An 18,520-nucleotide genomic window follows, 5' to 3' on the forward strand; every position below is an offset into this window, starting at 1 on the left:
TTATAACGAACAAGCAAATTTTTTTTTTAACGAAAAACATGAAGAACACATTTCGCTGATTTACTTGAATAGTGTCACAACTCAAAAAAGTCGATTTTTCAGGAGAGCGATTTAAAGTTTTCAATTGTCTCTTATTTAGCAAATATAGAAAAATGCCATCAGTTTATTGACAAATCTAGTGGCCTGTTATATATTAAATACAATGTTGAGCATAAATGGATCAAATAGAGCGACTATGTAGACTTATACTTATGTCTGTAGACTTATGTCGTTATTTGTGAAAAATATACATAAATCAATTTCGACGTCATAAGTCAAATTCGTCGTTTTTGCTGAATAAAACAATATAAAAAATTTGATTAATTCTTCAACAATATCGTTGTAATACAAAATGTGTCGCTCTTCCTGAAAAGAAAATCAAATTCACCTTTCCACAATATGTGTTGGAATACAAAATATGTCGTTATTTCGTAAAAAAAATTATAATTAATTCTGGCACAACTGAAATGTGTCGTTATTGTGGTTAAAAACTAATGCAACATAACAAGATTAATAACGGCACATTCTTATATGGCGGTTTATTGTCCTCCGCATCGGAATGAAATTTTTATACAATATGGACCATAAAATTGCGCACATTTTTGCATACTCAACTCAAAAATCTTGTTTTTTGAGTTATGACACTATTCAAGTAAATGAGCGATATGTAGTAAGAGTTAAAAATAAACTAAAATCGTGGTAAAACAGAATTAAAAATAATAACTTGAAAGCATTCGAAAGAAATGTGCAAATTTAAAAACTGAGTACAAAGAAAATATTGACTTTGATAGAAAAGCTTAAAAATATTGATCGCACCAAAAAAAAAATACATATAATTGTGTAAAAAAATTTATTAAAAGACTGTATTATACTGCAATATAATAATAACCAATATTATATTATTAAAATTTTCGGATATTTAATTTGTTTTACTGGGGAATATACATCTAAGTGAGTACTCGAATTAACGAAAAAATCGTTATAACGAACTGATCTGACAATTAATGTGTTTGTTATTTCAGAAAACTACTGTATTTAAGATTTACAATGTATATTGTTGTGTTAATAGGATTCAACTAATATTGTGCCTACCAGTTGCAGTTTTGCGATGATGGCTAATTAATAACTTTCTAAGATCCATTAAAAGAGCAAATAGTAATCAATCGAGGAATTTCACAACCAACGTGCTAATTAATTGAAATCTAAAATTGAATTTCACTCCATTTCTGTAAGTGTTTTTTTAATGAAGCATAAATTTAAACAAAACTGACCGAAATACTGTACAGTAAAAATGTTACTTAATGACTGTTACATTCTTGTGATATATAATTTAGATAAATTTGTACTTGAGTTTTTCTTTATACATGCTATATATAATCATTTAATATTTCTTATTTTTATTTTCAAATACTTTGTTCTTAACTTGTGTTAAGAAAAATATCTACAAATGTATGCATATCTGTTTAAATAGCTTTCTTTAGGATTGTTATGTTTTCGCGAAGAGGAGACTCTGTAGGTGTAATGAGACTGAGAACAGTAGTTTCTCGAAAACCGGTAAGAGCAAAGATGAGCACTGATGCCAAAAACAACCCACATTACACATTTCTATCTTTGCCAGGTCATGGCTGCTACGTTGGACGTCTGTCTTGCATCAACCCAGTTCGCTATATTAACATAATAACAAAGTCATGTACATATGAACGTCAAGTTGTAGAGAAAGAAAGCGTCCCTCCCATTTGAAATAGGAAATCAGGGCCAATTTCCGTTTTTTACCCAAAAAAAATAAACATGCGAATTTCCCATTAAAGACATTTATATATGAAATATGCTACACGAATTGGATAGTTGTACTGAAATGTACATACTTTATACGAAACAGTAAAAATATAACAATTGAGTTCCTTGCTTTTATTATCAATATCTTGGACATTAACGAATTCAGATGGACCGGCTTCGGACAACATTTTATGACAAGCTAGAGATCACAATGAGATCTCACTTGACAGTTGTGAACACCGTCTTTTTGATGCCAAAACACTCCTAATGGATTTGTGGGATGGCCAAACATCAATAAAATGCAACCCTGCAAGTTTTATTTATTTACATAGACAAGCTTCTTGAAAGAAAATGCAGTGGTCTGGTAGCCTAAAACTGGAGTTCATTGAGAGCTTCCGACAGAAATTCTCGAACAGAAGAGCTTCCAATTCGTGCGCGTAAAGAGCAGGAGTACAATTTTTTGGATACAAAAGTAGTCCCAAAAAAAGTCCCAAAAGTAGCATGATTTTCCCTATGAAATATAGTCCGGTTCACTTGATTAGAGGCACTAAAGTTTTTGGAAGAAAATGTCGATAACAACTACTATACTTTATCTAGCAACAAATGGTATATTGATTATTCAAAATATCACTGGTGTTTATTCAACAATATTCACACATCAAAAAGTTGTTATTAAACCTTTTCTTTTTAATTTTTATTTGAATTTACAAGTTATCGACTAAGCACAATTAATTCTTAAAAAACGTTAAGATTTTACAAATAATGGGCAAATAATGTGAACATTTTTAGTGCATCTATTAAGGGGGAGCCTGCTTTAGAGGATTCAAAAAATCGATTTTTTTTGCATAAATGTCTACCTAAACTATCCATCCTAAAATTTCAGAAGCAAATTCAAAATATTTTTGGAGTTATAGGAGAAATAGTGAACAAGCGTCGAGCAGGTACATATACTTTATATATTATACAATAACTTTAACGCGCGATTTCTCGAGGCGCCTTGGCGAAATGCTTGTACCAGGCATGATATGACATACAGTGGAACTTTCATAATTCGAATTTCTATAAGTCGAAAATCGCCATAACTCGAACTTTTAAATTGGCAATAGCGTTTAGAAATCAAATTTCATACAAGTTTCCTTCCTTAACTCGGATTTCTATAAGTCGAAGTTCTCCATAATTCGAACCCTTAAATTGGCAATACAAGTTAAATTTCATACAAATTTCGATCCATAAGTCGAAATTTTCCACCAGGGCATAATACAAAATTTAAAATTTAACTATTCAAGAAACAATTTTAAAGAACTCCTTATATTCATATGGAAGCAAACAAAAAATATGATATTACACTTATAGTTTTCATAAATCGGGTAACAAAGGCATGAGATACAGGCGTCAAGAGCCAAAAAATAGCAAAGTGCACCAAGAATACTTGTTTTAATGCATTTAAATAAAACTTTTGGCGAAGTAATTAACTAAACTTTGAAAAATTTATGAAAATTTCTATAACTCGGAAGTCTCACTAACTCGAAGTTTTTTTTGTGGATTATGGTGATTCGAGTTGGAGAAGTTCCACTGTATATTTTAATGAACAAATTTGAAAGAACTGTTGATATATATAACAACTAGCAGATAGCAAACATTTCAAAAGTTATAAGTTTTTACACATTTATACATACTTTGTCATACATATGTATGATATGTATGTACTTTCCCCTTTCTTGCGTGTGTTCCTTTTAAAAAAAGTAAAATGAGGAAAATTCGAACATGAAATTATACTTTATTTCCAATGAGCTAAAACTTGATTACGACCTCTAGTCTCGGCGACAGTTCTCTTTCTCTCTGATTATGAAGGCGGTGGGAAAGCTTAGATTGCGACGCCCTGGCGCGAGATTGTATATTTCTAAATTTTGTTCTTCAAGCTGCTGCACACGCTCCGAACTCGACTCTCAAGCGCGTACTTGGCAGGTTTTGAAATTTTGTTCAGCAAGCAGCTGCGTGCCCTTGTTACTCGACTCTCTTGCCCGCGATTGCGATGCGAAGAGAATGACTTACAAGACGATTTTCAGTTTCAGATTAAGATTCTCCATCACGGAGTTTTGTTGAACCCTCACCTGGGAACTATTTCCAGAAAGTTGAGATTCTTGTAAAAAATATAGCCTATGTTACTCGGGGTGAATACAGCTTTCCAATGGTGAAAGAATTTGTGAAATCGGCACAGCAGTTTTTGAGTTTATTCATTACAAACATACATACTAATATTTTTCTCTTTATAATAGTAGTATAGATAAAACCAGGAAGTTTCGTTTCAATCGAAGGAAAGAATTCCTTCCCAAAAAAGTCCTTGGAAAAATCGATTTTTTGAAACTTCTAAAGCAGGCTCCCCCTTAAAGTGAACAAATAAATCAACAAAATATTACAGCAGCTGAAGCTTTACAGTTAAAAAAAATTCCTCTTGTATGCTTCTTTCTGTGCTTCCTTCCTTCCCTCCCTCAAAGGAAGGGCAAAGTTCGGGTGTAACGGTGATCTCTCCGCCAATTTGAACACCTAACTGCAGTAGCTGCTCCGTAACATCTTCATTCCTACCCGAACACTTTATATACGTGAATACTTACTTCAATTCAACTTGCGTTAAAGCCAAAGGCAGATTAGAACTCAAACACACTACTTTCACTGAATATCAATGTATGTACAAAATCTTTATTTATAAATATTTTCTTTTTGCGCACACTACTAATAATATATTTGTTGTTGCTAAAGAGTTTACATAGGAATTAATTCCCTTTGGGTTCACGGACGGATATAGAGACGAGGTTAATTAAACCTCCTGGTTCATAGGTAAAGAAGATCCAATTCGGATCGATCCCTTTTGATAGTCGAAGGTGATATTCTGTGTGATGAGTGTGCTGTGGGGTTGATGTATTGTGATGAGTGTTGTTTGTTACGCATGCAATGTCTGATTAAGTCAGGTGAAAACCCCATATATATATGTACATATAATCGTAGATTTTCTGAACTTTTGAATATCCCTTATTTATATTCTTGTATTTAATATCTGAAATCTTAATCCTTCCCAACACATGGAATGGAAATTTTTAAAGAAAGCAATTTTTGTTCTGGACTGGATTTTTGCGAATCCATAATTGCAATGATATAATATTAACGTAGTATGAGGAGTGGGGAGTTAATTCTTGTTGCATGTGATATATTACAGTTTTAAATTTTATCTAAACCTCTCTTGCAATTTTAGGTGATGAATCGGATTCCTTGGGTGCGAATCGTCAAGGAAAAACTACAATTACAAATACATTAAATAAAGACAAACGAAAGCCATTTTTCAAAAAGCAAGAAACTGCTTCTCCTTACGACGTAGTACCATCAATGCGACCAGTTGTTTTGGTTGGACCTAGCCTTAAGGGATATGAAGTGACAGATATGATGCAAAAGGCTCTTTTTGATTTTTTAAAGCACCGGTTTGAAGGCAGAATAATAATTACACGTGTAATGGCTGACATATCTTTAGCAAAGAGGTCCATTATGAACAACCCCACGAAACGTGCAATCATGGAACGTTCAAGCAGTCGGTCTGATTGCCTCACCAAGGTTCAAGAAGAAATTGAACGTATATTTGAACTTGCGAGAACACTACAATTAGTCGTTCTTGACTGCGATACAATAAACCATCCTTCACAACTTGCGAAAACCTCATTGGCACCTACTATTGTATATTTAAAAATAAGCAGTAGTAAGGTATGTACATTAAAATACAATATTAAAAATGCTTTGTATTCTTTTTATTGAAACGTAAGAAATTAGATATGGTTTTACTCTTCATAGAATTACAACTAATAAAATATTTATACAAACAAGCAATAATAGTTAAGAGTTAAGACCTAAAATAAAATATATATTTGGTACAGAGGATTACGGTTGTCTGTGACGGACGTAGGAGCATTAAGGTGGAATCTTCTATGGCAGCATCTACCTAACAAATGTTTGGCTACACAACTCTTTTTTGGCTCCTACAGTTACAGTACAAAACAGTTGAAATCGAATATCATTAAATTTTCGAAATATCTTACTATGGCTTCTCTTTTCTAAGTATATGACTTAATATATTAAATTTTATTCCTACAGTTAAGGATTTTAATTTTTTTGATGATTTACATTATAGTTTGTTAATGACATAATTGCATAATATTTTCATTAGTATGAAATCTCGTCTTTTTGTATTATCTACTACATGTGTCCATAATTTTGGTGGGGACTTCGTAATTTTTGAGCAAACAATGGTAATTGTCTATCTGATTCGCCAGCCTCTTTTCCTGGGATTGATTGACAGGCAAGGGCGACGGAGGTAGTTGTCCCACTGAAGTGTTGTTGGGCAATACAGTTAAAGGCCTTGGAGCACCGGAAACGAATGGTATCCTATACGGTGCGTCGAAAAATTACACTTACCAGAAAAATAATTATATTGTACTTGTGGTAGAGTGCGCGCATTCGGTTCTAATTTCACTGCTGATGCAACCCCTATGTATGTAATAATTTGTGCTACATAAGCAAAATATAGCAACAGAAATAAGTAAATCTATGACCCAAGCCAGCCAGGTCCCTCTCCACCTGGTCCTTCCATCGGAGTGGAGGTCTCACTCTTCCTCGGCTTCCACCAGCGGGTACTGCATCGAATACTTTCAGAGCTGGAGCACTTTCATCCATTCGAACAACATGACCTAGCCAGCGTAGCCGCTGTCTTTTTATTCGCTGGACTATGTCTATGTCGCAGAATAACACATACAGTTCATCGTTCCATCCTCTGCGGTATTTGCCGTTGCCAATGTTTAAAGGACCATAAATCTTCCGCAAAACCTTTCTCTCGAAAACTCCGAGTGCCGTCTCATCGGATGTTGACATCGTCCACGCTTCTGCACCGTAATGTAGGACGGGAATGATGAGAGACTTGTAGAGTTTGGTTTTTGTTCGTCGAGAGAGGACTTTACTTGAAAATTGCCTACTTAGTCCATAGTAGCACCTGTTTGGCAAGATTCTGCGTTGGATTTCCAGGCTGACATTGTTATTGCTGTTAATGCTGGTTCCCAGGTAGACGAAATTATCTACAACTTCAAAGTTATGACTGTCAACAGTGACGTGGGAGCCAAGACGCGAATGCGCTGACTGTTTGTTTGACGACAGGAGATATTTCGTCTTGTCCTCGTTCACCACCAGACCCATACGCTTCGCTTCCTTATCCAGTCTGGAAAAAGCAGAACTAACGGCGCGATTGTTGTTTCCAATGATATCCATATCATCGGCGGACGCCAGTAGCTGTACACTCTTATAGAAGATTGTACCTTCTCTATTTAGCTCTGCAGCTCGTATTATTTTCTCCAGCATCAGGTTAAAGAAATCACAAGAGAGTGAGTCACCTTGTCTGAAACCTCGTCTGGTATCGAACGGCTCGGAGAGGTCCTTCCCGATCCTGACGGACCTTTTGGTGTTGCTCACTTCAGTTTACACAGCCGTAATAGTTTTGCGGGGATACCAAATTCAGACATCGCGGCATAAGGTCCAATCAGTTTGTTGACGGTGGGCTTTAGTCTTTCACACAGTACGCTCGACAGAACCTTATACGCGATGTTGAGGAGGCTTATCCCACGGTAATTGGCGCAAATTGTGGGGTATCCCTTTTTGTGTATTGGGCAGAGGACACTGAGATTCCAATCGTCAGGCATGCTTTCTCCCGACCATATTCTGCAAAGAAGCTGATGCAAGCACCTTATCAGCTCTTCGCCGCCGTATTTGAATAGCTCGGCCGGTAATCCATCGGCCCCCGCCGCCTTATTGTTCTTCAAGCGGGTAATAGCTATTCGAATTCCTTCATGGTCGGGCAATGGAACATCTGCTCCATCGTCGTCGATTGGGAAATCGGCGTCGATTCGCCATCTCCTGGTGTTGTACTTTCACTGCCATTCATCAGGCTGGAGAAGTGTTCCCTCCACAAACTCAGTACACTATGGTCATCAATAACTAGATCACCTCTGGGGGTCCTACAGGAGTGTGCTCCGGTCTTGAAACCTTCAGTTAATCGCCGGATCTTTTCGTAAAATTTTCGAGCATTACCCCTGTTGGCCAGCTTGTTAAGCTCTTCATACTCATGCATTTCGGCCTCTTTCTTTTTACGTCTGCAAATGCGTCTCGCTTTCCTCTTCAGCTCTCGGTATCTTTCCCATCCCGCTCGTGTTGCGGTCGATCGCCACATTGCGAGGTAGGCAGTCTGTTTTCTCTCCACTGCGAGACGACAATCCTCATCATACCAGCTGTTGTTTTTTTTTTTACTTTTCCGAAAGCCAATTGTTTCGGTTGAAGCTGTACGTAAGGAGTTTGATATGCCATCCCACAGTTCCCTCATACCGAGATGCTGATGAGTACTCTCAGAGAGCAGGAGTGCAAGTCGAGTAGAAAATCGTTCGGCTGTCGGTTGTGATTGCAGCTTCTCGATGTCGAACCTTCCTTGTGTTTGTTGACGTGTGCGCTTTTCTACACAGAGGCGGGTGCGTATCTTAGCTGCTACAAGATAGTGGTCCGAGTCGATGTTGGGACCACGAAGCGTACGCACATCAAAAACACTGGAGACATGTCGTCCATCTATCACAACATGATCGATCTGGTTGCGAGTGATTCGATCCGGGGACAGCCAATTAGCTTGATGGATTTTCTTATGCTGGAATCTAGTACTACAGACGACCATATTTCAGGCTCCGACGAAGTCGATCAGCCTCAGCCGTTTGGTGATATTTCGTCATGGAGGCTGAATTTTCCAACTGTTGCGCCAAAGACATCTTATTTACCCACCCTAGCGTTGAAATCGCCAAGCACGATTTTGACATTGTGGCGGTCATAGGTACGTTCTAGGCGCTCTCTTCCGTCGGGGCGTGGACGCAAATCAGCGTTATGTTGAAGAACCTCGCTTTGATGCGGATTGTGGCTAGACGTTCATCCACCGGAGTGAAAGCCAGGACTCGACGACGGAGTCTCTCTCCCACACCGAATTTGCGCTCCTTTATATGGCCGCTGTAGTAGATGTCACAAAGACCCACCTTCTTCCGTCCTTGTCCCGTCCATCTCATTTCTTGGACTGCGGTGATGCCAGCCTTTACTCTTACGAGGACATCAACCAGCTGGGCAGAGGCACCTTCCCACTTAATGATCCGGACATTCCAGGTGCATGCCCTTAATTCGTAGTCCTTTAAACGTTTGCAGTGGTCGTCATCAAAATTGGGGTCTTTCATCCGAGGCTGTTTCTTTCTTTTCAATGGGGGGTGTTTTTATGTGGTGGGTCCCAAACCCTACCCACAACCGCATAAGCGGGTTTCGCCTTCTCACTTTAGCTCGCCTCCAAACGGATGGAAGTCTAAGACCGGAAGTCGTGAGCTGCTTGAGCCACATGTAAAAGAATCGTTCCTGTCCACTCCCAAGTGAATGACAGTCAGAAACTTTCCTCACTTACGTGAAATTCTACATATGACTCCTATACTCTATGACCCATAGTATAATTTAATAAAGTATCAAATATAATCGAATTTTGATTTAATATTCATCAGTTTTTAGTACAAAATATTACCAATACCTAATGTAGATTGTTTGTCATGTTTGATAGGCTTTTGAGTTTTCTTTATCGAATAATGTTCAGGCAAATTTGGATTCAACCCTCATTGTAAATTTCTATTGTCAAAGCTGTTTCTTATTTATATGTTGATTTGGAATGGTTATTGAGGAACTGATTGGAGTATGAAGCAATGGCTTTGATCGTACAACAAAAATAGTTATTTCAATTTCCAATGCAAAAATTGCTAGGATTTAATTTTTTAAAATAGTATATGTATATACTAGCTGCTATCGATTGGCTAAGCGTTATAGAGAAGACCATAGAACGCAGTATCCTATAATTCAAACAGACAGGCAGCAAGCCTGCACTAAAATGTCCTCTTATTCATGCGCAATAGTTTTTTTGTTTTATTACAATTGTACCTAGTATACAATGATGAAATACAAAAACAATTCAATTATAATTTTTTTTTTTTTTACAATTGTACCTAGTATACAATGATTAAATACTAACAACAATTCAATTCTAATAACTTAAAAATAATAATTAAAAGCTAAATGTTAGAAAAATTCATTTGCTGCTACAGTTGCCTTGCTAAGTCTTTCAGTTTCAGTCAGTTTTCTCGTTCAGCAGTACCGATGAGTCTTTGCAAGTTTTGTTATTTCGTTCACTACTGAATTCACACCAAGATCACGGTGAAGGTCAGCAGATCTAACATACCAAGGAGCATTAACTATACTTCTTAGTAGAAGCGCTGAATGCAGGCAATACAGTTTTGGGTTGAGCAACCCCATAGTTGAGCTCCATAGGCCCAAATTGGCTTTAGTACTTGATTATATATAAACAGCTTGTTTGCGATTGACATGCTCTTTCCAGCGAAGCTTTGCATCTAGGGTGATTCCTAGGTACTTAGCATTATTGTGATGTGGTATAGGAGTACCATTTATATAAATGGGATGGTATGATTGCTTTTTTAAAGTAAAATCTACGTGCATTGATTTGGAATCGTTTAATTTAATGCGCCACTTGGAAGCCCATTTAGTAATTGCATTGACTGCTGTTTGCACTCGAAGGGTAGATATTGAGGTTGACTCTCCTGCTGCTAACAAGGCTGTGTCATCCGCAAAAGTTGCTGTCACGTAACTTGAGTCAGTGGGGATATCACTTGTAAAAAGCATGTAAAGAATTGGCCCCAACACGCTTCCCTGTGGAACACCCGCTTCTATCGGTTGGAAGTTTGAGTATGCATCCTCTTGCTTTATGCGGAAGTATCTGTCCTTTAGGTAGGAAGCAATTATTTCGCAACATTGTTTGGGTAACATGCATTTCCGTTTCAGCAGTATCGTACGTACGTATCTTAAGTATAATGCGCTGTTTACAATGTTTACAATTTTTTTTATACAATTCTTTGGTAGATTGCGTAATATCTCTCCGGTTATTAAATCAAACCCAGGAGCTTTTTTGAGCCTTGCGTTCCTGATAATACTTTTAATTTATTTACAATTAACTGGAGAAATGTTGACGAGTGGATCCAACCACCTATTTTCACAGTTTCGCTCATCTCCATCGTTTGGTGTAAATGTGTTTCTCAAATGATTTGCAAATACTGCAGCTTTTTGTGCATTCGTTTTGGCCCATTCAGTTTCGTTTAATTTTATTGGTGCGACATGTTTTATTTGTTTATTAATATTCCTTGCAGCTTTCCAGAGCGAATAATCGGTAGTTTTATCAACAGTGAGTTTGGACAAATACGTTTTGAAGGAATAGTTTTTAAACTGTCTAATTTGTGTTCTTAGTTCCGCTGTACATCTATTAAGCTCTGTTTTGAGAGCAGCCGACCTAGTTTGCTGCCATCTTCGTTGAAGTTTGCGTTTTCTATGGATACCACCTAAGATGTATTTTGGGAATTTGTTTCCACTTAGATTCACGCGAATATTCGGTGTACTGTTCCACGCAGCATTTTGAATTACTTTTGTGAAAGATTCAACTTCACAATCTAAGTCGGCATCTGTCGATATGCGCTTTAGCTTAAAATCGACTTTATTCAATATAGTCTTAAATTTATACCAATCAGTATGTTTATTAGATAGAGAACACGTGCTAGACGAAATTACTGGTTTTTCACATAAAGTTAGTAACACTGGTGAATGATCAGAGCTTTAATCTGAGCTATCTTCCATACGTAAATTGATTTTCGACACTTTGTTGATGACAAAAAAGTCAAGTAGATCTGGTAATTTCCTACTATCTGCAGGCCAATAAGTGGGTCTGCCTGTCGAAATGACATTGCATCCAATAACTTGTATAGCTTTCAGTAGTTCTCGACCTTTGGTTGTAGTTAAACGTGTTTTGCATGAAAGTCACCACCCATGATGTACCATCCGTCATATTTTTTTAATAAACTCGTATAACTATCAGTTTTGATATTATGCCTGTACGGACTATATAGAGCAATTAAGTATAATGACTGACTGTGCATTTTTACTGAAATTGCTGTAGCTTGAATTTCTTCAGTCTTAATCTGGGCTTCTTCGAAATGTTTAATACTTTTGATTAAAACCGCGTTTCCTCCTCGTGCTGAGTTTGCCGGGTGCGGAGTGGGGTATAAGTCATAATTTTTGAATTTTGAAAATGAATGGTTCGTAAAATGTGTTTCGGACAACAAACATACATCAATATTTCTGTCATTTAGAATAACTTCCAATTCATTTTTACTTTTGGAAAGACCATTGGCGTTCCATAGCATTATTTTCAAAGAGTTACTGTTCATCAATAAATTGTATATGGTATTCAAGAGCGCTGAGCCGCTCATTTATGGACTTAAATAATTTTTCTTGATCGTTTAGTTTATCCAGAATTTGGGATAACGGACTACTTTTTTGAACTGTATTTGTCTGACCTTGCTTAGGCAATTGCCGATTGACATTCTCCTCAAATGTATTTCCATTCTTTCGGTTCTTTAGTCTTCCACTTAAGTTTGTTAATTGCATTTAACACATTAAAGCGTTTATCTTTAAGATCGTTCAAGATTGATTGAGTATCACATGAGTGCTGTAAATTCTTTATCATTATCTTTATTGGCCTGTTGTGTTTGCTCTCGTAGCTAAACCAAGGTATATTTTCGTTTGACAAGAATTTTGTTGTTGTTCGATAGACACTAGGATCAAATGTATTTAGTTTGTAGGCACCGTTACTCAACAGCTTTATTAAAAATTTGTTTTTTGTTAGAGCGGTAATATTCGAATGTAATTTATTAAAATCTTTAACATCGTTTTTTATATTTGGTGATGGTCGATGAATTTTGGCCGCATTATTAATGGCCGCATTTTCATTATTTTTATTTTTCAAAGGACTATTAATTTTTGGGGAACTATCAGCTTTACGTTTTTTTGAAGGTCGCTTCTTTTTGAGTATCCACTCAGTTTCTTTAGCTAGTTCATCTTCATCCGTATTGTATACTTCATCAACACTTACATTTGATGGTTTTGGTGCTGTACTAGCAGGCTTGCTTATACTAGCTTTCAGTTCTTCATTTTCTTTTTTAGTGCTACATTATCTTTGTGTAATTGATTACACATCGCTTCTAAGGTTTTAAGCCTTTCATTTACAAGAGAGTTAGCCTTTTGTAACTCTTTAATTGTATTCTCTCTAAACGTGCTTAGACTATTTCTCGGCGTCACCTCATGTTGAGGTTCAGCCATTTTTTGTTTTTAGCGATTTCCCTACTGGGTATTAGCAACCTGTCGTTTGGTCGGTAATGCAGTTGGGAATAAAACTTTTTATGCTGTATTTATTAAACCTGTATGACAGCTTTGATCACAGCTGGTAATTGTACGAAGAGACCAGCTGATTGTACATATAATCATTTCCTTGTTTAGTACGGCTGTCCGCATCCACAATAACGCTTTGTGTTTTTTTTTTCTCCCTTCTCCTTTCTCTTTCCACAAATTGTTTTTATAAACTTGGGTTCACTAACAATTTTGTTTCCTTTTTTTACAAGATTCCGCAAACCACAAAAGTGAAGACACATTCAATCCATGCCAGGTCTCTGTGTCTTGCACTTGCGTTCACTTTAACTGTTCACACTCCAAAAAAATTCAATTATAATAACTTAAAAATAATAATTAAAAGCTAAATGTTAGAGAAATTCATTTGCTGCTACAGTTGCCTTTCTAAGTCTGAAGGCCTCTTACGTTTCAGTCGGTTTTCTCGTTCAGCAGTACTGATGAGGCTGGATGCCTCTTCATTTACATGCTCTATAAGCCTCATTTCATGAGTCTTTGCAAGTTTGGTTATTTCGTTTACTACTGAATTCACACCAAGATCACGGCGAAGACAGCAGATCTAACATACCAAGGAGCATTAACAATACTTCTTAGTACATTATTTTGGAAGCAATAGTGCTGCATCATTTTCTTAGGTGGAGAAATACTTAAATCTGCACAAACATATTTTTTTATACCCTTGTTTCGAGCTGCGTCTATGCCTTACGTTTTATTTAATCAATTAAAATGTATTGGAAAGTAAAAACAACAACAGAAGAGCAGCGCCCAAAGATAGCGAGCAGAGAAGTGACCAATCGATTACAGCTATCGTAGTCTCTTTTCTATTAGTGGAGCATATAATATATATACAATATTATAAGCTTGAGATTTAACATCGCATTACGACTTGAACATGTTGATACCTTTTATTCTTAACCTTAACAAATATAACGAAGTCGGACGAAGATAATCTTATATTTATATAAATTTAACGGACCACACACAATTTGTATACAATCGAAAACCAATATTATATTTACCTCACCAAATGTATATATAGTTTGTATATTGTTGAACTTCTCTAACTCGAATCACCATAATCCACAAAAAAACGTCGAGGTAGTGAGCCTGTATGAAATTTTCTATTTCCAATTCAAGAGTTTAAGTTTGAGTTATAGAAGTTCGTGTTATGGATGTTCAACTGTATTTAATTAAAGAATAAAATATTATTACCATAACAAAAGAAAATAAATTTCAAAATTTTTTAGAAAGATTTTTCATTACCCTATTACTAAGAAATTCTGTAAACATATCATAAACATCATATATGAAGAGAAAACTATAATTGAAAAGATTGTACATACAAAATTTCCTTTCAGGTTCTTCAAAGGTTGATTAAATCGAGGGGGAAATCACAAGCCAAAAATCTTTCAGTTCAAATGGTTGCTGCTGAAAAACTAGCACAATGCCCCTCAGAGATGTTTGATGTGATACTTGATGAAAATCAACTTGAGGATGCATGCGAGCATATTGCTGAATACCTCGAAGTATGTATAAACTATTATAAATAATAAGCGCAATTATTTAGTATTTTTATTTAGTCTACCTTTGACCTGATTAATTGACTATTAATAACATATTAATCTCTCATATTTCAATCAATCCGAAAGTAGGTAGTAGTATATTACAATATTGTTTTCTCATCTAAAATAATTCCTACTGCAAGTTTGGTAAACAATTTTTGTCTGTGGATATGTGTGAAATGGAGTTGCATCAATTACTTCTGTTTCTTATGTCACTGATAACCCGTTAAGACATCATACCCGAAGTAGACATCTAAAACGTTATAATGTTTTTCTGTTTTTGCCTCCGTAGTTTGTTCATTTTAAAAAATTATTTATTTTTTTGACTTGGCAAGTTGAGAACTCTTCGTCAATAAAACTGTACACATTAAAACAAATAATTTTTTCCGCTCTGTTCATATTGTAATGGATTTCAAAAATGAATCGTTTACGCTGAAACTACTTTGAGTTCTAACACTGGATTGTCAAATAAAAGTCACAATTTAATGGCTATACACAAATCTGTATTTCTAATTCCTGGCAAATACGAAAAAAATGGCAAATACTAAATACATCTGGCAAGTTATCGATTTCGATTGCTAATTCTAGTTTGTCTTGGAATCCATTTTCGTTACAATATTGTGGCAGGAACACCATTTACTTTCGAACAAAATTCAGAATACGGCTGATATATGCACATATGGTTTCATATACTACAGTCTGTCTATGGTATTAATAATAACGAAAGTTATAATATCAGTAATACCCAAACTTATCCATTATTTAACTGTTTTTTGTTAAATACACAGCTAAAAATTATTAACATTTTTTATATATAATATATGTTACTAATGAAATATTATTAAAATAGACTTACTGGAGGGCCACGCATCCGGATATAACTGTAATACCGCCCATACCAAAATCAATGACGGCGCAAAATACATCACCAATGACAGATCAAAATAGATTTAATTCAACATCAACAGGTAAATTTATTGAACAATATTAATGCATTTTAAACAGTAATAAAGTGAGTATAAAATAAAAAGTATCAAATATGGGTAAAAATAAAAATATACTCATGAATAATTCTTTCAATCAATAGTAAAACTCTTAAAACTACAGGAAAGAAAAAAATGTGTATATTTTTTTAAATCTAAAATAGTTATAGCGCAAATCTCTTTAATAGTTTTTTCTTCTTCTAATTATTAATAATTAATTATAAGTGCGGTGGGTGTCATATTGTCGTGTTGCCTACCCCAAGATTGATCCATAATTACTAATAGCCAAATAATAAAAATATTCATATTATTCAAATGAAATTCCACCACTATTAGATGTATCTTGATTTGCAAAAGCGTACTTCTTGTAAGTTTTAGATTAGTTGTGTGGAACGAATTTTTAATATTTCAAATTTTTAGTAGAATATTAGAATATACATATTTTTAAAAGCGATTGATTTAAGCTGTTATATACAACACAAAAATATATTGGCATTAGGAGTTTTCGGTTTCCTCCTGATGGTGAGAACTTTTGCTTGTTTTTTGTTCGAATTCCAAACTCGAAAAATTAACTTTTGATGCATGGACTCCATACTCCTCCATACTTCCATACTATGGAGGTCGGAAATCTTCTATAACGAACGGTGAACTTTCCGTAAATTCGACAACTTTCGCTGGTTACCTTTCTCAATTATTACTATGCATCAGTGATGGGCGATATTGCTATTTTTAAATCAGTGTTATTTTATGTTGCTATTGCTAACGCCAAAAAAAAAACGAATTTATGAGAATTTATACTCCACATTTGTTTTAATTTTTATATTAGTAATTTTAACAATATCCAAAATGTACCTGCTTTTGTAATCATCGCACTTAAAACTATCCAAGTCGCAACTACAATTGTTACTGTGATCCTGAACTGCTATTGCTACTGAACTGTGATTGCTACTTTTCGAACTACTGTTGCTACAGTGATCGAATTAGAACCACTGAACTGTTATTGCTACAGTGATCGAATTAGAATTACTGAACTCCCATAGGTACTATGATCGAACAAGAGCACTGAACTTCTCTATAGCTACTGTGATCGAATTATTGAACTGCCATTGCGATTGTAATTCAATTTACAAAAATTGATCGCAGTTGCTGTATACATACATATATATAATCGCCGGTAGTGAAATATCGCTCATCACTACTATGCATACCAACACTATCTTTAATTAAGGACGTAAAGTTCCCAATTGATCGGAGTAGTACTTCTGATTTACTCGTGCAGTTCTTTACTAGTATTCGTTAAGTCGTTGATTTAAGTTGGGTTTTAAATTCGGTAAAATTGTTTGCATTTGATGACTAAATAGTTACTAACCAGAACTTTTATTGAAAAAATTAAATAAACAACATTGGGGTCGGTTCAAAGTCGTGGCTCAAACTATTTATCGGATCATATTATCGTTGTCAAAAGGCGCTGTAACTTTTTAACCCATTGTTCATATTTTTTTCTACACATTTCGGTAAAAATAAAACCTTTCCTCCTCATTCTATTTCAGATTCATAATAAAACCAGTGTCTTTCAATCGTTAAATTATATTTTTACCGTTGCAGATAGGGTAATGTTTTAAAATTGTGAATCAATAGAAACGAAATAAATATATATTTTTGTAATTCTATTTCATATTAACAATTTGGTGTTTAAATTATACCGATACACGTTTCGAATTTCTGCGTTCCAAATTTTAATACATGAAAACCGTTATCAACTAGAAATTGAGCCAATTTTGTTAGACCTGGGATGAAAATTTAACCTATTTGTCAAACTTAATATTTTATTTTTGCGTATGAAGTGAAGATTTAACTTTATTTTTCATATTATTATTTTCCCTTCTATAAGTTTGAAACTAAAATACGCTACTCTAAATTTAATTAATAAGGTTATTTATATTTTTGACTGTACTTTAATGATTTGTATTTTGTATATTTATATATTAATTTATTTATTTACTTCATAATTAACAGGGATAATTTCAATTAATGACCATTATTTGCTTAAATTTTTCTTTTTTGACAGTTTCTTAACATATAACATATGACTTGATGGACGCCATATCCGCTCCTGATGTAAAATTGGAATCATTTGTAAAAATTTTCAATATGTATTAATTGTAGTTTGTTGTCAATAAAAATTAAGTCTTCATAACACAAATTAGCTATTATTTTTTATAATATAATAAACAATTTAATTTCTGTATTTAATATTCAATTACAGGTTTTAGTAAACCATATCGTCATTGCGAATTTCAAAACTCCATATCTCTTAATAATATTATTAATGGAACTAATCATTCATTCCGCAGCGAATTCGATTTCGATACGAAAAGGATTGACGATCGAAAAATTTCATGCAATTATTGATTCCGTCAGTAAACTGCATTGAAAAGATAAAAGTGCTTTGTTGACCAATTTGACAAGTTTTATATAAATTAAATAAATAATTAAATGATAATGAAAAAATTAAGTTGGGCAGCCAAAACTTTGATAACACTGACCTCCTCCTCCAGTGAACTTACACCTCAATTGTGTAAAGCTACTGGCGAATAATCGCCATTGTAGTAGCCTTGGCTACTGAGTCTAGATTTTTTATTACGATAAGCTATTTGTCTCAGTTGCCAAGAATACGCAGATAACAGCCCTGAGTTTATAATACATTTTTGGCAATTATTTTGAAAGTATTTGGCAGCATTGTTCAAATATGAGTGACAATTTGTGTAGTTAAAA

The 18,520-nt window shown here is 34.8% G+C and overlaps 1 protein-coding gene across 11 annotated transcripts in view; it reads left to right on the top strand.

Moving 5' to 3' along the window:
- Positions 1 to 18,520, top strand: part of LOC105219676 (voltage-dependent L-type calcium channel subunit beta-2) — a 105,804-nt gene that overhangs the window by 77,994 nt on the left and 9,290 nt on the right. For 10 of the 11 annotated variants that reach the window (XM_011195971.3, XM_011195970.3, XM_054227834.1 and 7 more), the window contains 3 exons: positions 5,063 to 5,562; positions 14,559 to 14,726; positions 15,613 to 15,730. In XM_011195971.3, the coding sequence (XP_011194273.2) occupies positions 5,063 to 5,562; positions 14,559 to 14,726; positions 15,613 to 15,730 (786 nt within the window). Of the gene's footprint in view, positions 1 to 5,062; positions 5,563 to 14,558; positions 14,727 to 15,612; positions 15,731 to 17,813; positions 17,949 to 18,520 lie in introns of those variants that run through there. The other variant, XM_054227835.1, reaches the window with a different exon arrangement.

The sequence above is a fragment of the Zeugodacus cucurbitae genome, chromosome 3 (assembly GCF_028554725.1).
Source record: "Zeugodacus cucurbitae isolate PBARC_wt_2022May chromosome 3, idZeuCucr1.2, whole genome shotgun sequence".
NCBI lineage: Eukaryota > Metazoa > Arthropoda > Insecta > Diptera > Tephritidae > Zeugodacus > Zeugodacus cucurbitae.